Genomic DNA, 22,863 nt, shown 5'->3' with positions numbered 1-22,863 from the left:
GGAGGTAATATCAAGCACCTTGATTTACTGGTCCTTAGGCTGACAGGGAGACGATAGACTGTTCAGGTGTTGTACTCCTCTGCAAACCTGAACTTCATGGGGAGTGGACCATGAGAAGGGTAGAAGAAAACTGCAAAGAATCATGTACAATAGTGGGAAGACACACGGGATACAGACTTGTACCTTTCTTGGGAAAGGGAAGGTATTTCTAGCTAGTCTGGCTCTCAGCCACCTTTTTCTTCCTTAGCCAATTCTCTTTTCCATTTTCCTTTCTGATGTTAGAAGACAAATGAGACCTCTGAATATCTCGTTAACTGGACCAGCCTTTCTCTGTGTTAGGGTTCATTTTAATTACATCCTTTTAACCTTCCTTTAAAATGACTATAGGCTTTAGTGTGAAAAAAAATAACAAAGGCAAGTGTGCTTTTTTTTTTTAAATACAGTGGATAAAATCAGTTTGTCAGCAGGAGAGATCCCTTCTGTGTTCCATCCCTTTTTTTTTTTCCCCACTGTTCTGATTTCTGACAGGCGTGTGTGTTGAGCTGGTCCATGTCACGCCTTCGAAGGCACACTGCAGATGTTCGGTCTGCATTTACACAAGCAATTTACTTTTGTTGTTACGATGATGGGTAACTTCTATGAAAACGATTAGCTTTTTCCCCCCACTTCTCAATATTTCCTCTGTATTTAGCAGATAAATGGGTCAAGTGCCTTTTAGTTGGCAGGACGTATCCCCTCTTTTGTGATGACCAATTATTGCATGTGGTTTTCAGGACTGTTGAAGATCTGAAAAACAATGAAAGTCAATGGAAGGATTCTCCTCTGGCGACCAGGCATCGAGAAATGCTGAAACGTTGCAAGACGCAGCTTAAGGTTTGTAAGTGATTCAGTTCTCAGCTCAATGCTGCTGTCAGCCTGCTGCCCGGTTTACTTTGTGTCCTGATGTTTAAATGCAACTTCCCCACTGATGCTTCTTGAAAACGGTGGGTTTGAATCTGTGAACCATGAGATCTTGTTAAAACATTTTTGACTGCACTAGATGGTGGTCGTGATACAATATAACATTAGTGGTGAATTTAAAATTTAAAGTAACACCAAGATTAACTTAGCCAGTATTCCTTAGAAAGAAAATAATATCTCCTTTTATTGGAAAGGGAACAGCAAAGGGATTGTGATTTCTTCAGTGGTAATTGTGCGTGCACAGTCCGTGCCCCAAGTGGAGATGGAACTCTCAAATCTCAGGTCTCATGTAGAATTCTCATCAAGATGTGTATGTTGGAGTCTTCTCTTTGGAAGAGACATCCTGCTTACGTCTTCCTAGTATAAATTGACACACATTTTCTGAACTGTATCTCCACAATGACTTTAATTATACATTTTCCCACTTTGATTATTCCTCTGTTATTCCTGTCATTGTTCCTATAGAGCTTGTAAAAGCCTCCTCTGTCCTTCCAGCTCTGAATTACGTGCCTGTTTTTGTTGATACACTGGGGCTTAAGTGCCCTGTTTTCTTCAAATAAGAACGTATTTTAGGAAGACATTACTGTATAATTGTCAGGATTCATAGATACGTTGATTAGTTTGGATTAGTTTTGGCCCTCCTTTTATGTTCTTGTCCTGGATTAGTTTTTGTGTGTATATTCTGCAGAAACTGGTGAGGTGCAAGGCTTGTGCGGATGCTGGCTTGCTGGATGAAAACTTTCTCAGGAGATGTCTGAATTTCTATGGCATGGTGATTCAGCTGATGCTTCGCATCCTTGACCCTGCCTATCCCAAGTGAGTGTCAGAATACTCCGTGTAAACTCTAAGATTTTTCAGATTATGTTAGACTGGTTACTGAATTTAGCAGTTCTAGAGTTTTAATTGTGGTGGGGTTTTTTATTTATGTCAGTGTCATACATTCTTGCATGGAATATATGTCTTATTTATAGTTTAAGGTTCAGTTTGGGGGCGGGGAAGGAGCAACTCTCGGGTATTTTTAGTACACTTGAAGTACTGACATAGATTTAAAAAAAAAAAAAAAATCAGTTTCAGAACTCTTGTCAAGTGTTCCCATAGGAGAATTCCAGTAGAGAGCTGCTGATGCTTTGGATTTAACCCTGCTATTTTACTGTCCTGTTGTTGTCTCTCTTACTCTACAGCATAAAATTGCCTTTAACTCCTGAAGTTCCGAAGGTATTTGCAGCATTGCCAGAGTTTTACGTGGAAGATGTTGCTGAATTCTTATTTTTTATTGTACAGTAAGTAAAGTTTTATCTAAAAGAAGTTTTCCTAACCCCGTAACAGGTGCTGTGCATGTAAATTTTGGATGTGAAAGTAGTTTCCTGGCTATTTTTTAGTTAATGCTCTCTTTTTTTTTTTTTTTAACAACAGCCATAAGATTGGCAGGCATTGCTGCAGATGTAATGCCTCAATGAGCTCCAGTCTCCCTTCTAACCTAATTCTTTCTTGGAAGAAAGTTGAAGAGTTTTTTGGTTCCCTCTCTCCAAGAATTTTCTTTATGGTTTGGAATTTGCCAAGTCCTTTTGACCTCATGATATGTTAAAGCATCACTAGAATAATACTTCTTAAAAGTCATAACTTAATAAGTAGAAAATCATTTATAAATTTGCTGGGATGAAATACATTTGTATAGTTTTAGGAGCTTAGATGGGCACGAATACTTTTCAGATGTAATCCTGGAGTTCCAAACTGGTCACTTTCTTCCTGAAAATGTGCCTTCAGATTCAGACTGTTTGCTTTTGCCTTCCTGAGGTGCTGTTATAGTGGTACTTCATAGCAAATTCGCTCTTATGGACAACAAAATAATATGATAGTGCTAAAATCCAGCTTCCAGTAGTGAACAGCTGGTAGGACCTTTAAGAGTAAAAATCAGTTTCTGTAAAGAGTGATGGGAAATTCTGGTAAAATGACTAAACTTTTCCTGCTGCTAATGAGCGATCTGAATTTAATTGATGTATGTAATAAATCTTCGGCAGACAATACAGGGTTGGGGTTTTTCATTTTGTTTTCCTTATCTCTTTTCAGATATGCTCCTCAGGTGCTTTATGAGCCCTGTACTCAGGACATAGTCATGTTCCTCGTTGTGATGCTGTGCAACCAGAACTACATCCGAAACCCTTATTTAGTAGCCAAGCTGGTGGAGGTGATGTTCATGACAAATCCAGCTGTTCAGCCCCGGACGCAAAAGTTCTTCGAAATGATTGAGAATCATCCTCTCTCCACCAAATTGTTAGTCCCCTCCTTGATGAAGTTTTACACAGGTAAGTTCTCTGTCCGTACTTCACTGAGCGTACGGTAAGCAATGAGTATTATAAGGCAAAAGGCTGAGTTAGCTGTAACCTTTAAAAACAAAACAGACGCACGCCCCAGGTAGATCTTGGGTCTTGCAAAGATGAGGCTTTGTTGCTCAGGAGTCAGGGGAAATAACATTAGATGGAACCTTAAGAACTCCAGTCCTTCCACAAGCTGCTGAGCAGTAGCTCTGTAGATTGATGTGGTGATTGTTTTTGTGGTGTTTGGATTCCAAACAGCAAGTTTTTTGTTCATTTCATAGAGAGTATTGGGATTTTAAAACTTCTGATTGTGGTTTTGCTACTCCTGTAGATTTGGATGCTCCAAAAGGGCTTTGCACTTATAGAAATAACTAATTTTGCAGCGTTCCCAGAGTTTTCTTATTGAAATTTCAGACTGTGGGACGAAGAGCAGAGTGGAGTTGAACAGAACAGGAAGTTTTGTTTTCTGAGGGTTTTTCTTAGGATATGAGGTTGGTTCTGGATTACAAAATGGACAGTGTTTCTTTTAATGGGGACTCAGATGGAGACTTCTGAATGAGAATTGACTTTCGTCTCTTAAAGCTTGGTGCTTGAATCTCATCATCGGAGACAGTGGGGGAGAGAGGGGGCGTGTGCAGGTGAGTCCTGGTGGGAAAGATTTTCATTTCAGTTCTGGGATTTGTTTTCTTTCCCAGATGTTGAACATACTGGAGCCACTAGTGAATTCTATGACAAGTTTACGATCCGCTACCACATCAGTACCATTTTCAAAAGCCTCTGGCAGAACATAGCCCACCATGGTACATTTATGGAAGAGTTCAAGTGAGTAAAAAATTGTGTATGATGCTGCTTACTGTTGTGCAATGACCCGAGGAGTCGTTGCTGTTGGGAATGGTTGATGCTGCTTTCCATGGTATCTTAAATGGCAACCGCTTCCAGTAAAACTGGAGTGTTTCTGAACTGAGCTCTGGACACCACAATCAGCTTGGCGTGGGGAATGGGATCGTTGTTTGAAATATACGGTGCAGGAGGAGTGTTGCTGGGGCTGCAGTCTGGTCTGCACACCCGTCTGCTCTGCCGCCATAACTGTGTTTCAATGTTTTCAGCTCTGGGAAGCAGTTTGTTCGCTACATCAACATGCTGATAAATGACACAACTTTCTTGCTGGATGAGAGTCTGGAGTCCCTAAAACGTATCCATGAAGTGCAAGAGGAGATGAAGAATAAAGAACAATGGGACCTGCTGCCCAGGGTGAACAGAGCTGTTTTTCAAAGTGCCCTTTACTTATTTTTAATTTTTTTAATAAAAGACTATTAAAAACTTTTTAATAAGGGGCAGCACCGAAGAGCTGCTCATGAGAAGCAGTTCTCGATGCTTTTTCTCGCTGCCAGTATGGCCATGGTCACTCTGGATGACATTCTGCAAAAAACATCATTCTGCGTAGTTATGTTGTGGCTGGCAAAGAGTGGCTGGTGTGAAGTGGAAATAGTATAAAGTTTTAAATTACTGTGCACTTAATTCTAAGTGGAGAAATTGAGACTTTAACCTTCTTGAAGGAGGTTTTGGAAGATGCACGCCAGTTGAATTGACTTCAAGGAATAGAAGCTTTTATTTTGTTAATGCATTGATCCTGGGTAGATTTGATGCCGACAATTAGAGTCCTATACCTCAGTCCTTAGCCTGATTAAACAATAATTGTGTGTGTTGACCCACCAATGTCAGGTATTTCTATTTTAAGATTATTGATTTCTAAAAGGAAAAAAAAAAAAAGAGTTTGAAAATAAAAGCTATCAAGGTCTTGTTTGTTAAACTTATCCTGGTTTGCTCCTATGGAGCCTCCATTCCTGTCGGTGCCTACTGGCAAGGTAAAGCCATTACTGTAGTGCCACAATGAGCTGGCACATCATCTCCAGATTGTCCCAGTTCATTACTTAGGATGGTGCATAAATTAGAGAGAACCTCACTTGGCTCTCGGATCCCAAGCTGGTTTTGAAGTATTGGCATTTGGATGGAAAGGAAGCATAACGCAGTTCTGCGGCTGCGAGGAGCAGTTACAGGATGGGAACAGACTCAATAACCGTGGAGTCTCGTGACACCGTTTGCATTCATTTTTAGTGTTGCAGAATTCTGGAAGATTGGTGTGGACTTTTGGTTAGTATTAGGTAGTAAAAGTGAGCTATACCTTAAATTAAAAAATGTATCACATCTGGATTTGAATTGTGGTCTGTCCTTTTGTCTGCCTAGACCACGTTAGCATTATGGCTGTTCAGGTGTTGATTGGGGATGACGTAGGAAATTCTGTGGACTTGTAACCACTGAATGTTTATTTTCTAGGATCAGCAACAGGCTCGGCAATCGCAGCTGGCTCAGGATGAGCGTGTGTCTCGTTCATATCTTGCCCTGGCAACAGAAACTGTTGATATGTTCCATATCCTTACCAAGCAGGTTCAAAAGCCTTTTCTCAGACCTGTAAGTCCTGCTCAGATTTAACTTGGTTTTTGGCTTCTCTAACATCTCTACTGTTGGAAAATAACCTGGAAATGTTTGGTAGCCCTTCATCTCCATTCTCCAGCCCTTCATCTCCATTCTCCAGCCCTTCATCTCCATTCTCCAGCCCTTCATCTCCATTCTCCAGCCCTTCATCTCCATTCTCCAGCCCTTCATCTCCATTCTCCAGCCCTTCATCTCCATTCTCCAGCCCTTTCTGCAGCTCATTGAAATTTAATTGCTGTTGAAGTTATTTGATGTTAAGAGCATTACCTGAGTCACTTGGATGGTGTGGTCCTTCTAGACAGAAGCTGTTTGCATGTTTTTTTCTTTAATGGAAAGTATGCCTAAAGAAAAGACGCTTCCTGCAAGCCTACAAAATGATAATTTTATTAGTTAATCAGTTAATTCCTGATCTTGCTGTATGCCAACCTGGTGATAATCTTCTTTATCACTGCCTTCGTGCTGTGATCAGTGTTTTACTTTGGTCTTGTAGGAACTTGGACCGCGATTGGCCGCTATGTTGAACTTTAACTTACAGCAACTCTGTGGCCCCAAGTGCCGTGACCTGAAAGTCGAAAACCCTGAGAAATACGGGTTTGAACCAAAGAAGCTGTTGGACCAACTGACTGACATTTACCTACAGCTGGATTGTGCTCGCTTTGCTAAAGCAATTGCTGATGATCAGGTGAGCTCCAAAAAGAGGAGGGGGGGGAAAGGGCAAAAGCACTGTGGATAAACAGGACTTTGCAGAATACTCTAGAAGATTTTTATCTTTTATGCTGCCACCCAGTTTGCATCATATGTGCTTCCAGTTTGTTTTCTTTCAGCAGAACATCTCTGCTTGTGTTCTATCTGCTCTTTGTAGATGGTTACGTTTTCAAAGTGTTTTGCAAACCTATAGACACACGGAAAAATGTCAAGCATTTCACACACATAGGAAATTTCTTATTACACTATTAGCTACAGCCTCACGGTAAATTAGCAGAAATACTTTGTCCTAATTTTGCAAGTGGGAAAACCAAAACATACCAAGAGTTTCGACTCCCCCCTCCCTTCCTCATCAAGAACGCATGAAACAGGCAGAGCTGGGGCTGAGAATAAGAGCCTCATTTAACAATCCAAAGTTCACTTTCTAGATGAACAGCTTCCAGATAGTATTCCCTTTCATATTATCACATGGCTGTGTAATAAACTGACAAAACACAAGGCACGCGAGACACCTTTGAACTCCTCAGAATGTTAATCCTTAAGGTAGATAAGCTATCTCTCACCTCTGTTCCTGTAAAGTTGTCGAACTGCTGAATCGCATCTGTCCACGCCTGTGTCTTATAATACAAACTTTTCCAAATCTAGAGGGGAAAAAAATGCTCTCGATGGCTACTTGAAATTCTAGTGGAAGCTGTTTTCCAATACATGAAGCTGTATTTGCATGTCTAGCGGAACAGAGCTGTCGGAGTAACTCACGATCATTTTTTCTGTAATTATTTAAGTTCTTATAATTGCAGATAATGTCAGTAACACTCCTCAAACAGACTTTATGTGTTTCCACTGCATGCTCATAATAGACGTGCAATTTTTTATGCTGTTCGGAGTGTAGGAAAGTGAGAGTGTTACCCATCGTACATTCATCGACACTGGCCGCAGCAAAATGCACAGCAATGACGTAGGGATTAAAAGGAAAGCAGCCTGCTGGTGTGGGAACTGGAATAAAGCTTAATTAACAAAGTAGCCCTTCATAAAAAGTTGGGGGGGGGGGCGGGCAGTGACTAGTGTCTTGGAAACTGTCAATGACAGGAAAGAAACACCAAGGAAATGCACAGTTGGTTAATGGCTACTGGTATTAAGAGAAAAAAAACCCAACAAAACGAAACAAACAAAAAGTTGCTTGATCATGGCAGGGTTTCTCTGAAGCATTTTGATACATCTCCCGTTTGCAAATCCGCGCACGTATTAGCAGGAATCTGAAAACGCTTATAAAGCCCTGGGCGTATTGCCATAGTCCTGTTCTCCTTTGTGGACTAGAAAGGAGTTTGGGTGGGCACTGTGTGTCCGAAGCAGTGAATGGTATTTCTTGGTGCGATATAGTGTAGATGAAAGAAGTAGGGCCGTGTTGAACACTTTAAAATCCTCAAGGAAAATAGAAATCTGTGAGACTTAGTGTGTTTTGGCGTTGTCGTTTAATTCAGCCTTGCACTGCAGTGCAAATAACAATTTTTATTAAAAGCCTTATATCAAAACAGGGCATTGTGAACTTCTTTAGAACGTAAGCAGCTTTCCAAAGTCCTTGCCTAACTTTTTTTTCTCTCCATGAAAGCAACGCTTGCTTCAGTTGAAACTCCGGGCTATGCGTTGGGTCTCTCTGGATGCTGTTACTGTGGGGCTGCACGGTCCTTACTGCACCAGTTGGCGAGTGTCCAGCCAGTTTGAGCTCCCTCAGAGCTGCTGTACTATTTTTTTTTTTTTGCAACATCACGGGGTGGGTTTTTTGTTTGGTGGTTGTTTGTTTTTTTTTTTGGTTGGTTTGGTTTAGGAGCAAGAATCACTTCTTTCCCAGTACTGCCTTGCACGTTGTCAGAGAAGTTAGGAAATCACAAAAAGCTTCTCATTTTATGCTATATTTTCAGCCAAGACTTGTGAGAACAAGAACACAGACAGGAGTGGCAAGACAGATGTTTTGTCTAAGGAACAACCCTAATAATTCTAGTCCGTCTCTCCAAGTGTCGTATTTATTTTGATTAGATGATGTTGCCTTTTTTTCCTTTTTTTTTTTTTTTTGGGTCCTGAACAGTTCCACAGTAGCGCCGACCAGTAAAAAACCATAAATCTACCCCAAAGTTGACATTTTGGCGCTAGAGGAGATGTTATCTGTCTGACATAATGCTGAGGTTTCATTGATCCCTCCTTCTGCACTTTAAAAAATGCATTAAAAGATCTTTAGAATTTTTATGGCGTGTCAGGGTAGTACAGCTCAGCAAAGTTGTCTCTTTATGCTTTGCTTGTAGAGGTCCTACAGTAAAGAGCTCTTTGAGGAGGTTATCTCCAAGATGAGAAAGGCTGGGATCAAGTCAACCATAGCAATAGAGAAATTCAAACTGCTGGCGGAGAAAGTGGAGGAAATCGTTGCCAAGAACGCCCGGGCAGAGATCGATTACAGCGATGCTCCCGATGAATTCAGAGGCAAGTTGAGTTTTCTAAATACTGACTTGTTAGGAGAAGAGGGATTTGGTTTGTTACTTCGACTCTAAATAATAGTATATAAATATAGACTCTATATATCATTTATGAAGCCTTGGATCCTGCTCTATTTCAATTAAATAGTCAAGTAAATAGAGAGAGCAAAGAGTTTCTTTGTTTGTTTTTTCCCTGGGATTGTACTGTATTTTTGTGTGCGGATAAAATTTGTACCTATTGTCATCAATGTAACGAGGAGACGCTTGTGCCTTCAGATCCGCTGATGGACACCCTGATGACTGACCCCGTGAGGTTGCCATCTGGAACTATCATGGACAGGTCAATCATCCTGCGGCACCTGCTCAACTCTTCCACTGATCCTTTCAATCGCCAGACGCTGACGGAAAATATGCTGGAACCAGGTATCCATTTAAGAGTTAGCAATGGAACTGCTGACTGGGGGAAGCAATTTGTGTGCAGTTTGTTCAGAAAACAGTGTAGAGGTAACAGGTCTTTCATCTCAACAGCGCAGAAAAGTTCATTACTTCTGTTTTGCCTTTTTCTGGGGAAAAACCCACATCCTTGCCTTCGTAACTATGGGGCTAAATGATACTGTTATGGCAGGTAAATGAGTAATGCATTTCATAGAACTGCAGAATGGCTGGAGTTGGAAAGGACCTTAAAGATCATCGAGTTCCAACCCCCCTGCCCTGGGCAGGGACACCTCCCACCAGCCCAGGTTGCTCAAAGCCCCCTCCAACCTGGCCTTGAACCCCTCCAGGGATGGGGCAGCCACAGCTTCTCTGGGCAACCTGGGCCAGTGTCTCACCACCCTCACAGCAAAGAATTTCTTTCTAGTATCTAATCTAAATCTTCCCTCTTTTAATTTAAAACCATTCCCCCTCGTCCTGTCACTACGCTCCCTGACAGAGTCCCTCCCCATCTCTCCTGGAGCCCCTTCAGGGACTGGAAGGGGCTCTGAGGTCTCCCCAGAGCCTTCTCCAGGCTGAAAAGCCATTTACTCAAACCTGTGCACACTGCATACATTGATAGAGAAGCAAATAGTAGTAGATATTCCTGATCAGGTTCCTAGAAAAGAAATTGCTATTGGTCATGAGGAGCTTTAAATAATGTTAACTGCCACCTTAACCATTCTTTTTTCTTTTTTTTTTTCCTCTTCTTTACACTCTTAGTGCCAGAACTTAAAGAGCAAATCCAAGCCTGGATGAGAGACAAGCAGAATGCTGACCATTAAAGATTCCCTTGCAGTGCACGCCAACAGCAACGGGCAGAGCGGGGCGTGGGCTGTTCTGGGAATAGTGGAGCAGATACACCTGGAGAGCGATTGACGGGATTGGGGCTGCCAGTGCCCGCTGGCGCTGACTGCAGGAGCGACCAGAAGCATGTCGACGAGGAGAAAAGCGGCTTAATTCTTGTACATATATTTAAGTGATAACGATGGTCAATAACATGGAGGACAAGCTAGGAAGTTGCTTATGTTACAAAACTGTCCTTCAATATGTCACATTTTGGAGTTTTTACAGCTGAATTATTTTAGCGAAGATGAATGGATCAGGGCAGCATCCCTTCAACCTTATTTTTTACAGCCAGATATCCGTTAATTTGATTGTGGTTAGAACCTTGGACATTTTGCTGCTAAAGTAACTTTTTTCCTCTTTCCCTCCCTTCTTCCTCTTCCACCCATCAATCCTGCACTGCTGTCTTTTTCTTTCTTTTTTTTCTTTTGTAATGCAAAAAAAAAAATATCCCTGTGAATCAAAATCATTCCCCTGCCCTCAAAAGAACATATTCTGTGCGATAACTGTGCCTGCAACAAAGTGTTAATCTCGGGATCGTATTTTTATATTACACATATTTGCATATTTGGTTTTTAATTGGTGTTAGACACAAGGATAACTTAAAAAAAAAAAACAGCAAAGACTTCACACATGGATTTTAATTTCTGTTCTTTGAAATGTCCCTTTTCTTTATGTTGATGTAGATGCTCTGGTATTTTTGAAAAGCCTTGAGATAGAAATACGTTTAAAAACAGCTGCCATGAATGAGATGCTTGGGAATACCAGGATTTCAGTGACTTTTTAAAAAATAAAATCCATTCTTTTAATGCTGCAGATAAGATATATGCTAAAGGACAGTTCTGAGCCATTAGAGCTTGTCCGCCGAAAGCAGATCCTTTTATTCTTGGAGGCTGCAGTTTGGGGCAGGGGTCACTTTTTTTTTTTTTTTTTACGTTGCGTACCAATTTGTATCCATGGCTTGGCCTTACCAAAGCAGAAAGGGTGCAGGAAATGTAGAATTACATTTTTAAAAAAAAAAAGAATAAAAAAAAAATATTCACAAACATTTTTGTATTACTGCCCCCTGCATATGATACTTGAATTTCCTTTTTAAAAAGGATTTGAAACCACAGTGTTTTAAAATTAAGTCTGAAAAAAAAAAAGGTTGTTTTTGTTTTTTTTTTTCGCTGTGTCTTCTGTTCAATTCCTGACTCTCTTGAACTACAATAAATGATACACACTCGCACAAAATGTTTCCTGTGTCTTTTCTTTCCTTTAACCGTGTCAGTGAAAGTATAAAAAATTCAAAGGTTTGGGTCACTTTGTTCAGGTTTGTTGATAGTAATTTAGGATCTGGAGAGAACTGGAGAGTAAATTATGTAAAAAATTCCTGTGCACACGGATATCAGTAATACTTCAGACTCATGAATGTTCCCAAGTGGGTGACTCTTGTACCTATTCATAGCCCCATGACAGTTGGTGACAGGCTCCAAGAGGAATTCCACTTCGGTTATATATAATCCAGCGCTGACCTTTGAGATGTGCAAGTAATTCTGAATTAAAATGTGAAGATGAAGTGTTTTGGGGGGGTTTGGTTGTTGGATTTGGGGGTTTTTTTGGTGTTCCCCCCGCAAGTGTTTGTGTGTGTGTTTGTTCCAACAGTCCATGCGGACACAAACGTTGGGATCTTCCTCTTGCCCTTAGGGAAAACGGAGAAGCTTGTTTGTTGACTGGGTTTAGTTCCTTAACCCTCACTTCTTCCACAAATTCAAATCCCCCCCTTATTCCCTCTTCAGAAGTCACAGAACAAAGTCCGCCATGCTTTTACCTGCAAGCTGTCACCCAGCAGCCACAGCCATCACGGTTTCTGAACATCTTTCTGAACAAGTTATCAGCTATAACTTTCAAGGTGTGTTTTTCCTTTTTAGTAGAGGGGTAATTATATTCTACAGAAAACCTCTTACATTTTCCCCTGCTGCCTCCTTATTAAGGATTATAGCATGAAATCTCTAAAAACATCCCGGAACTTATACTTTACTTGAGGGAGGACAACTGTACATGGAGTCTATTTGTTTTTACTGGAGGATATTGAGCTGCTGTGGTTTCACATGACTTTCTTCTGTAAGTTAATTTTATTGCTTATTGGAAAGATGGAAGAAATGCTTGCTTCTAATTTTCTTCAGCTATTAAAAATCAGACACACCGCCACCTTTCGCGAATAAGGCTGCTGTGGAAACAACGAGCAGCCTTAGAAAAGGAGGAGAGGGCAAGCAGAAATAAATAATCCATCCTTAAATTACTCGTAGCTAAGTGTATCCTGGGCAGGGCTTGAGGTCTGCTGTTCTCTAATAGCTCTTGCTATTTCACATTTGAAGTGTTCCAACTAATGTCAAAGAGGGTTGGGACTGCAAATGTTTTAGCAGAAAATCTGTATGGAACTAACTCTAATGCAAGTATAAAATAAAAACCCTTTATTTATTCCACTGTACCAACTGAAAGGTTTGTTTGAGCACATTCAGGATGTTTCTCCTAACCTTGTCTGACAGGAAGAAATAGAAATATTTACATTTGGTATAGGATGTGTTAAGACAATGCCCTTCAGAATCTGATTTTATATGTATTCTGTCATCATTATCAGAGTTTGACCTGGGGAATATAAATAGCAGAGTGCATTACTGAACTGTTTTGTCTAATTATGGGATCCATTTACCACTTGAAAATGTGTCAATGCAGATATTACAGAAGACGCAAAGGATATCATTAAGTGGCTAAAACAATTTTATCTAGAGAACTAGTATCAAGTGTTTCAAAGGTATGAATTTAGACAAACGCTCTCCCAAATTCAGCATTCATGGGCAGAATAATGAAATGTATTTTAATATGAGCAACTGAAAGTACCATTATATCGCTGTCTTCTGGTCACAAAAGTGAATCAAAACCCAGTGGAGAGTGGACATTTGAGTAACTGAAAAGGAAAGCTGAAGTTAGCTTTTGTGGGGGATTCAATCCAATACTATCAGCTGTGTGATAATTCTTAGTTTAATTCATCTAATAGCACCTGCACTTATTGGTGATTTCCTCCCCTTCCCCCCTCAAATAATGTCATTTACCTTTTTCAATCCAGCCGTCAGCTTACTACAGTACAGGCTTCATATTAGAGATCACAGAAAGTATCAGTTGATCGAATAACCTTTGACATTTACATGCAGCTACAGAATCTGGATAGATTGCTATCTATCTCATAGATAGATATCCGTTGCTCATCCCAGGAACGGCTAACTCCCGTAAAGGTTGCAAAATGTGCTTTTCTTGGAAAATTTGAAGTTACAAGATTTTATTGCTGGTCTTTACTTGCCCTCTAGCTACGTGACTAGCGAAACTACTAGGGCAAGCTCTGATGTTACAGCAATACCATTCAGTACAATTGATTCTATTATATCACAATTTACACTTATGTAAGAGCACAATTTACATCTCTGTCAACTATTCCCCGCTGGCAGCAGGGACAGCCTAACGCTGTTAATAGCAGGATGACAATGCTGCTTTAGCCAGCAACAGATTGACTCTAACAATCCCCAGGAGCGTTGCCGTCTTCCTTTTGGTTATCACTTAGCTTAAACTTACCCTCTTTCCTGTAATTAAACAGCCTTCCCAATTCTAGGTAGCACATCTCCGTGCTTTGAGTAGCCTGCTCTATTTATTTGTACTAATAAATGCAAGACGTTTTTCACATTACTACTTGCTTTCATTTTTCTGCTATAATAATGCTCAACGACACTTTTCTTGTGCTGGGGACCTTCGTTATGTGAATATTTTCTTGAAAAGGAATGTTTAAATTCTAAACACACACGCTTGCAGGGAACTGGATCTGTTTCTGCTGGTTTGCAGGGTGATACGGTATTGGTTAGAAGCACATAAAAAGAGTAAGAATGGTCCCTTTCCCATAAGGGAACGGACACTAATTTTTTAGACATGATTTACAGGTAGAACATTGCAATGGAATTCCACTTAAGTACATTTTTTATTAAGTTAATTCTAATTTACCCAAAGGGACTTGACTTTCAAAAATGATATTGAGAAGGCTAGTCTAATTAAATTGAGACAAAACGCCCAAGTTCTATAATTAAAAAGGCATCCCAACCAGCTAGACGAGGACTGCCTTAATACATGACCATCTTTCAACTCCATACTCGGATACTTAAAGCGGAATTTTCCTCCTCTCCCTTTGCGGCGAGTGACCTCCCAGATGCTGCACAGCCCCTGTCACGTGCCTGCTACCGTGTTCTTTCTCAACATGTAACTAGACTTTCTCTGAACACTTCCAGCAGGTTTTTCAAGGCTCTGTAAGCAAGCAGCTGAATTAACATACTTGAGCTATTTATGCGAGGACTCTCCAAACTTAGACATAAGACAGTGATGCAGGAGCTACTGTTCCTAAGAGACACGACACAAACTTTGCTGAAGTAAAATTAATCACATTGTCTATTACCACAGAGGACTACAGCACACACCCAGTATTCCAATAGTTTGCAGAGGATTTCAAAACAGGTTTTGGTTTTTGGATTTTTTTTAATCTTGTGGTTTTTTTTCAGAGACACTATAACCAACCTAATTCTGTATGGCCCAAGATAGAAGTTAGCACAGGTACACCACACTAAAAACACCATGAAATCCTATGTCCCATCATTAGGAAGTCTTCCAAAGTTGAACTAATGGCATTTTCTACGATGTATGAAAGCCACTTATTCTTGCTTTGCTGGTTCTGCAGCGGTATTTCTCTGCAAACCACTGTTCAGCTACATCTTGTTAGGCATTTGTAGGCGTAACTGCAGATGACATGCACACAGAGTGAAGTTTGCATAGGGGAAAACTCACTTTTCATCAAACAGAGAGTAATAAATACCTCATTCTCCCAAAATCCTAAACCTGATGAGGAACACAAGAGAAATGGTGAAGATTAACGTAGTAACAGCCAGGGGCCTGTGAACAAACATAAGCCTTGTTGTGAAATGAGAGATCTTGGGTCCCCAATGTTCTCAACAGCTTAAATCCAATTAATGTATGATGGTATGTGTTTGGAAAATAGGTAATTAAGGTATTTAACGTAATGCTATTTTCTTTAAAATGCTTATAAGCTTAAACATAAGCCCATTTCTAATATAGAATCATAGAATGGTTTGGGTTGGAACAGACCTTTAAGACCATCCAGTTCCAATCCCCCTGCCCTGGGCAGGGACACCTCCCACCAGCCCAGGTTGCTCAAAGCCCCCTCCAACCTGGCCTTGAACCCCTCCAGGGATGGGGCAGCCACAGCTTCTCTGGGCAACCTGGGCCAGGCTCTCACCACCCTCTGAGTAAAAAATTTCTCCCTGAGATCTAATCTAAATCTACCTTCTAACAGTAGAAATGGACAAAGTACTAATGGAAAGGAGGAACTTGAAAGCTGCAGTTTTTGCCACAAAAATAAATTTTTACTATGAGAATATGTGTGAAATTATTGAAAGTGCAAGAGCTAATACATCACCATTAACTAAACCAATTTAATCACTTACATAAAAACCCATTATGAGATCTACAAAATGTATCTTAGGCTGCTCAAAAAACCTTTTGAAGGGAGAGAAAGGGAAAAATAACCCCTCTCCTCAGAACTACCACCGTTAGGCCTCGTCCAATCTCCCTGGAGTTGGCGAACCCGCTGCCTCAGCCAGCAGGCAGACACGCCTACCCCGCTCCCGGGCCCCTCGAGTCGGGGCCGCCAGCCAGCCGCGTACATTAAACGGCTTTTTTCAGTCACAAGTGCCCAATTTCTGCTCACGTCTTCGCTGGCAACACCCCCCGCTCTCCGGAGCGCAGGGACCCGCCTCAGGGAGCGCGGACGAACACACCGCGGCGGAGCGGTGATGAGATCGGAGTGTCCTCGTGCCGCTCGTTATTGGTTAAATCAGGGAGGACGCGGATTCCGTCCCGAGCTCTGATTGGCTGGGGGTGGAGAAGAACCGATTCCCTGTGTCCTCGAGGCTCGGCGGAGGGATTGACTCAGAGGGAGGAGTGGGGATCGTCACTGCGGACGGGCATTCCCGAGTTCTGATTGGTGCGTGGCTGTGTCACCTTGTGATTGGCACAGCGGGAGGCGGGCATGCGGCGACTCTGCGCCTGGCGATTGGTGGAGTGCAGAGAGGAGGGAGCACTGGCGCGCGGCTATTGGCCGGTCTTCCGCTCCTCCCCCTGCGGAGGCGGGTTCGGGCGCAGAGCCCCGCGATCCTGTCAGTGTGGGAGCGGCGCTGTGGGGAGTGCGTCGTTGCGCTCCCTCTTCCCGGCGCGGCCTTTCTCTTTCCTCCCTCCCCCCTTCCCTCCCTCGCCCTTCCCGCTTCCTTCCTGGTGGCGGGGGGGGGGTGTCTCCCAGCCTCGGCTGAAGCGTGATGGGGATGGCCGGGCTCTTCTCTCTCCTTCGCCCCGCGCTGCGCTGTTTGGCCGGCCCCGCCGCTTCCCCCAGCTGCTGACAGCGCCGGCGGCCCCGCGCTGCCCGCGTCCTGCGGATACCCCCCCGCCCGTCCCCCAGGTGAGGGGCGGCTTTGCGCTGAGGGAGCTGGGGTTGGTAGGGGAGGCGCGGAGGGGAACGGGCGGGCGGCGGGCGGGGTGGATGCCGTAATGCGGTGGGGGAGGCGGGGGTTGCCGTTCGGCTGGGGGAACGGCGGGGGGCGCCACGGGTGGGATGGGGCCTGGGAAGAGGAGGGACGGGGGAGGTGGGGGAATGGGGGGTGTTTGCGGGACAGGGTGTCCCGGAGCTGTCAGGGCAGCGGCACAAGGGCGTGGGGCCCGCCGCGGCCTTTCCGCGCCCGCATCTGCCCGATGCATATACTTGTCCCCCGGGACGCTTCCTTCCCCTTTCCCCCAGGCGCTCCGAGCCGTGGCGGTGCGGCCGCTTCCCCTCCTTTTCCTCCTCTGAATCCCGTCCGCTCTGACGGTGCCGAATATCGCCGCGTTTCGCCGTTTTTTTTTTTTCCTCATTTCTAGCTCGGATGAGGCGGAGACGGTGATTGCATGTTCAGGAGGGAGGCATAGCCCCCCAGCCAGCTGGAAGATGCGAGAATGTAAAAGGATTGTGGTTCTGAGGGTGTTTTTTTGTGGACCCGTAGGTAGTGGATCTGTCCCTGGATTCAGTACAACACAATTACCGAGGCAGCCATGTTGGGATGATGATCTGACAATCCTCTGAGCTAAGTCAGGAGGCAGGCGGCAGGAGACAGGATGACAGGCCTGGTAGTTTTGGGGTCATTGGCAGAATGTGGGTATTAAACTGAGATTGGAAAACTAGAATTCACCAAAAAGCAGATAGTGAATTTGTATCTCTTCTCTGAAATGTAAAATACGTTCATATCAAATTAAAAAAAATTTTTTTTTTGTTTCCAGCTCCTCCCTAGCCTAGTTCTTTTTGTTGTTGCACAATCCAGTACATTGGCATGTTGATAAATAGCCATATGTATATGACTGGATTTTCCGTGCATTGGCATGTTCTGTGCCCCTGTTTTATCTGGCACCTTCACTTAGTACAAAGATAGCAATTGGTAGTGTGTGAGTTCAGCTGATATATCAGACTGTCATCACTACCTGATCCTTAGCGGAGGACCTAAATTTGGATTCCCTGTGGTCTTCTTGTTCATAACCCCCTGCTGCCCTGAACAGCTGTTTTGCTAACTTTCCATCTACTAATCTCTATCCTTGTTCATTTTCTTTCTTTAGAGCTGTTGTACTGATTAAGTTACAAGCAATTTTTTTTTGTTTAAAAGTTAGCACATTCTCTATACTTATGCAAATATGACACAATTTTAAATAAATTTGATGCTGCTTCAATTCTCATGTGTGGTGGGTTTTAAATTTTTTAAAAATTCTATTTAAATTTTATTTGACTGTAGAGATATGGATGCTGAACGTTGTTTTTGTAATCACGTTGAACATGTTGCAGACTTCTCTGAATATGTAAATAATAATTTGACTCTAAATCCCTGCTCTGCCTGTAACTTGATTTCAAAAGATAGCAATATGTTCAGTGTTTTGACGTTGCATACAAACTGGTTTGCCAGAACTTTCAAATACATCCAAGGATCCAAGTCTTAATGAACAGCTTGTTTCTTTAAACATTTGTATGAAAGTCCAAATCTAGTTACAAACACCGAGAGATGTTGGTGATTGACCAACATCTCTCTGGGTTTGTCGGCTTGAATAACTGAAAACAGGCAAGGTATTTAGATGATTTGTTTAATGACACACTTTAATATTAAAAACCTCACTGTGTGACTTACAGGGTGGATATTTTTTAATAATAGTTTAAAATAAGTGTAAAATTAATGTGTAGGGTTTACTTTTGTGCTGATGGAGTTCACTAAACAGTTCAGATATTATCTACCACCTGTTTTAGAGCCAGTGGTGCTCCTTCTTTACTCGGTTCCTGATTGGATTCATACAGACGGAACATTAAAAGATACACAGCTATTAGACTTGTTCCAAGACATTAGGAGAATGATTCATTCTAGCATGGCTGGCAGCCTTCTAAGCCTATAATGAACATAGAAAAGACGTCTCCATTTTTTTGAAAAAGGTTGTTCTAAATCTGTACTATCGACTCTATTGCACATTTTGTTTTGTTCTGTTGCAAGTTATTTCTCCTGTTACTGCTCTGTAGGCAGCGTTTTGTAGTAGTGAGCGATACTACTAGGAAATGTGAACCCTGACAAACCAGTTGCAATTTGTTATCTGTGATGCTGTGCAACTTGGAATCATTTTGCCTTACCGTCCTGTATGATGAAGGCAACACTGCCTTTATAAAATGTTACAACCAGTTAAAGTTGCTGCTAAGTGGAAAAGAACCCTCAAAACCCCAGCAACCTAAATTTATGGGAAGCTTGGAAAAATACGTATTTTTTAGTTAATTTTCTTATTAATGAAAATTAAATCTTGCATAGTGAGATGGTGTTGAAACCATCTGAAATCCATGTGCATCTACAAGTAGGCATTTTGCTTCAGCTCTGAAAAGTAGTAGAGTTGAGAATGAATGAGATGCAAAATTACACCGCGTTTAATTTTCTGTGAGCATAAAAGGGCTGGGAAAAGTTGGTAATTGCGAAAGTCTAGTAGTTTTTTGCTGTTGTAGGTGATTTTGTGACCTGTTCTGTAAGAATTTCTTCACGGCTGTGTTTCAAACAAGGCTGTCATTTACCTAGTGCATGTGGAGTCTCTGGCGGGGTGCTTTTCATGCTTTCTTGTTATGAATATGATGTTCAGAGGTACTCGAGTCTTTTTTTTTTTTTTTTTAAAGTAGATGATTCTTTCACTCCATCTTATGTTTGCCAATTTCTTATGTATACTAATTATCTGTAGAAATTAATGTAGTGCTCTGAGAGGCATTTCTATGAAAACATAAGAAAAAAATCTTTTTTTGTGGAAATTTTCAGTGAGAAGGGAAAATAAGCTTCCTACACTCATAAATAATACTATAAGAACACATGGGTTGTATTTTTGGTTTGTTTGGGGTTTTTTTTCCCTTTTTTTTTTTTTTTTCTAAAATCCTTGGCATTAATGGCCTTATGTATATTCATTTGCCCTTGTGGGAAGTTGACAAAATTATGGTTTTCACATTAATATGGATAGACGGGGAAAAGAAAGATGAGAACCATTAATCTGATGTCAGGTAGAGTTTCAGTGATTTGTTACACCCTATGAAAATTCCACCTACGTGTCTTTTTCTGCAGTCTGACACAGTAAACCATGTCACTATGAACTTGATAATAGCAGAGGTTTTGCACTTGATAGATTTCTTAAATCGTATTTCAGAAACAGAATGCTTAGTGGTCGCGTACAGTAATATTCCTGTTTTCTGGCAGTGATATTCAGGGTCAGTTGAATAATACTGCTGGGTTGTATCAGGATTAGTATTGTCTCTTAGCTCTGTGTGAGGGCACAGGTACTTACGCAAGGGTCATGTTAAGGAGGGAGAGCAAAAATTCCACCCAGTAGGTACTCAGGAAGAAGGTTATAATCACGGAATTGTCAGAGTTGGAAGGGACCTCTAGAGATCATCTAGTCCAACTGCCCTGCTGAAGCAGGATTGCCCAGAGCACATCACTCAGGGCTGCATCCAGGCGGGTCTTGAAAATTTCCAGAGAAGGGGACTCCACGACCTCCCTGGGCAGCCTGTTCCAGGGCTCTGTCACCCTCACGGGAAAGAAGTTTTTCCTCATATTTAAATGGAACTTCCCATGTTCCGGCTTGTGCCCGTTACCCCTCGTCCTGTCACTGGAAACCACTGAAAAGGGTCTGGCTCCATCATCCTTCAACCCACCCAACCATTTAATAATAATGAAGCTCCATATTTGATACACTTTGTTACACGAAAAAGTAGGCACCTCTGAGCAAAAGTGAAAAAAGTCATCCTCTAAAACAACCCAGAATCTCCATTAAACTTTGAAGATCTTGCGAATTTGTTCACGTTACTTCTTTGCTCTATTCTGTGTTTAAGTTTTTAGTGAAACTTCTTGAAATTCTGTACTAACCTAAAGCTGACTGTGTGGGTGACTCATGAGTCATTATTCTACCAGTTTGCTGTACCACTGACATTGAAACTCAGTTGGCTTGTTCCTAAAGACTTATTCTTCTAGTCTGGTGAGATACCTCAGGTACCTGCTAAAATAAGGAATGCTTTAAATTACTTCTTCTACTTGGTGGAGTAATTTAATTTCTGCCTTCACCGTGTGGTGGCATTAATGAAGTAATGCAGTTTTATTAAAAACTTGTTGTACTGTGTGAAGATGTGTCATAACTTGAATTAAGCATGTATTTTTACCAGCTGCAGAACTTACTTTAGAGCTGAAATGCTTCTGCTTTAGATCTGCCAGTAAGTTTTGTGCTTGTGTGGCTTCGTGATTACAACCCTCGAATGAGCATTTCATTGGACGTGTGGTTTATAGATAACCAGAAAAAAGATGCTGAGATTTCTGGGCCATGCGTGGTGACTTGTGCAGGATAGAGTTGTGCCCATGGTAACTCAGATTCAAGACAGAAATGTTTGTGTTGAGTCAGATCAAATATTCACTTGGCCCTGAATCCTGTCTTCAGCAGTGGCCGTAGCAAGTATTTAGAATAGAAAGATAAATCAACCATGTAATCATGTTTTCTCAGTATAGTCTTCCAGGTTCTGAGAGTCTGTGCCATGGAGGTTTCCTAGCCAAGGGTGGTAGCTTCTTACTAGACCTTGATGGCTTTTTCTTTGAATCTGTATTATTGCTTTTTGAGTCTGTTTAACTTCAGTACTGACGGTGTCCTGTGGCAGTAAGTTAAACTGCTTAATTGTAGACTGACTGAAGAACTTTCTTCTAATGGAAAAGGCTGGTCGAGGAGAATCCAATTGAACCAGTCTTTATTAAGCCTACATTTCAATACCGTCTCAGACGTGCCTTGAAGTTTGGATTATGGCTAACATGGGTAGTTTCCTGCCAACTGAAGTGCTCCATCATTTGCATGTGGTAGAATCTGAACAAGTATTTTGATAATGAAGATAAATTTACTGGTGAACATTTGCTGAAGATAGTAACATTTACCCTGAAGGCAATAGTTTTTGATTCCTCTTTTTCCTTATAGAGTAGCGTGTCCTTTAATCACTAGATATACAAGTAGTTAATGAGTTTTTCTTTCCTTTGGGAAGAGGACTTTCCCAGGACTGCAAAGGGTTCTTTAAGGTTGTTTGGTACACACTTTTCTCTGGAATGCTGTGAATATTGAAAGTCAGTGGGATATAGCCCATGACACTTGTGTTAGTTTTAATACGGCAGGAGGGGTTGACAGCTACAGAACCTAGATACATAGTACGTGGAAGCTGCATACATGCTGAAATCTAAGTAGCTGTATCTTTACTGCTAAAATTGTCTTTGTAAGGTTGAGCCTAACACATGTTGCAACCAGATCTTCATTTTGGTGTTGGCATCCCTACTTTCTGGGAAGAAAACCAAGTAATGAAAACAAATATGTACACTTCAAAAGAACTGCTTCGGATGACAGAAACTTTCGATTGGGAAGACTGTGTACAGGTGCTGTTAAGTGTATTTCCAGCTCCGTCTTTGCAGTGACAGCTTTTAGAGGGGAAGAGTGATTGCAGAGCAGAAATTGGAGTTATCAAAAGACTTTGGACCTCCCTAATTTTATCAACATTTTGAATGCAATAGCTGTAAATAACTTAATTATATATTTTTTTTTTCTTTAGAAAACACCAACGAGAAGGATAACTTGAAACACTATTGACCCCCTTTCACTTTCAATTTCTTGAGTGCACTACAAGCAACCAGAATGTCGGGGGCTTCAGTGAAGGTGGCTGTTCGGGTCCGGCCCTTCAATTCCCGAGAAACCAGCAAAGAATCCAAATGTATCATCCAGATGCAAGGCAATTCAACCAGTAAGTTAATTTTAATCTTGTAAAGGAGTCTTTCTCGCTCCTCTCCCTTCCTGCCTAATCCTCTTTTTTTTTTTTTTCTCAGACTGCACTGAGTACTGTGTACATTGTATCATCTAGAATTGCTCTTTTAGGGAATATTCTCTTCTGATGCTGTTATTACAAACTAGACTGTCTCTGAATCTGACTAGAA

At 41.7% G+C, this 22,863-nt stretch overlaps 2 protein-coding genes across 5 annotated transcripts in view; both read left to right on the top strand.

The window, feature by feature from the left end:
- Nucleotides 1–11,479, top strand: part of UBE4B (ubiquitination factor E4B) — a 41,344-nt gene extending 29,865 nt beyond the window's left edge. For all 3 annotated transcript variants that reach the window (XM_074161516.1, XM_074161518.1, XM_074161517.1), the window contains 11 exons: nt 774–873; nt 1,649–1,776; nt 2,142–2,240; nt 3,028–3,263; nt 3,971–4,097; nt 4,382–4,526; nt 5,610–5,744; nt 6,259–6,450; nt 8,768–8,942; nt 9,212–9,358; nt 10,130–11,479. In XM_074161516.1, coding sequence (XP_074017617.1) covers nt 774–873; nt 1,649–1,776; nt 2,142–2,240; nt 3,028–3,263; nt 3,971–4,097; nt 4,382–4,526; nt 5,610–5,744; nt 6,259–6,450; nt 8,768–8,942; nt 9,212–9,358; nt 10,130–10,191 — 1,546 coding nt within the window. In that variant the 3' untranslated portion in view covers nt 10,192–11,479. The remainder of the gene's footprint in view (nt 1–773; nt 874–1,648; nt 1,777–2,141; nt 2,241–3,027; nt 3,264–3,970; nt 4,098–4,381; nt 4,527–5,609; nt 5,745–6,258; nt 6,451–8,767; nt 8,943–9,211; nt 9,359–10,129) is intronic.
- Nucleotides 11,480–16,500: 5,021 nt separating this feature from the next.
- Nucleotides 16,501–22,863, top strand: part of KIF1B (kinesin family member 1B) — a 90,302-nt gene continuing 83,939 nt past the window's right edge. For both annotated transcript variants that reach the window (XM_074161427.1, XM_074161428.1), the window contains exons 1-2: nt 16,501–16,793; nt 22,485–22,673. In XM_074161427.1, the coding sequence (XP_074017528.1) occupies nt 22,568–22,673 (106 nt within the window). In that variant the 5' untranslated portion in view covers nt 16,501–16,793; nt 22,485–22,567. The remainder of the gene's footprint in view (nt 16,794–22,484; nt 22,674–22,863) is intronic.

This window comes from Numenius arquata, chromosome 20, assembly GCF_964106895.1.
Source record: "Numenius arquata chromosome 20, bNumArq3.hap1.1, whole genome shotgun sequence".
Taxonomy (NCBI): Eukaryota; Metazoa; Chordata; class Aves; order Charadriiformes; family Scolopacidae; genus Numenius; species Numenius arquata.
The sequence above is the reverse complement of the archived record's forward strand: the minus strand, read 5'-3'. Positions and strand labels throughout refer to the sequence as shown.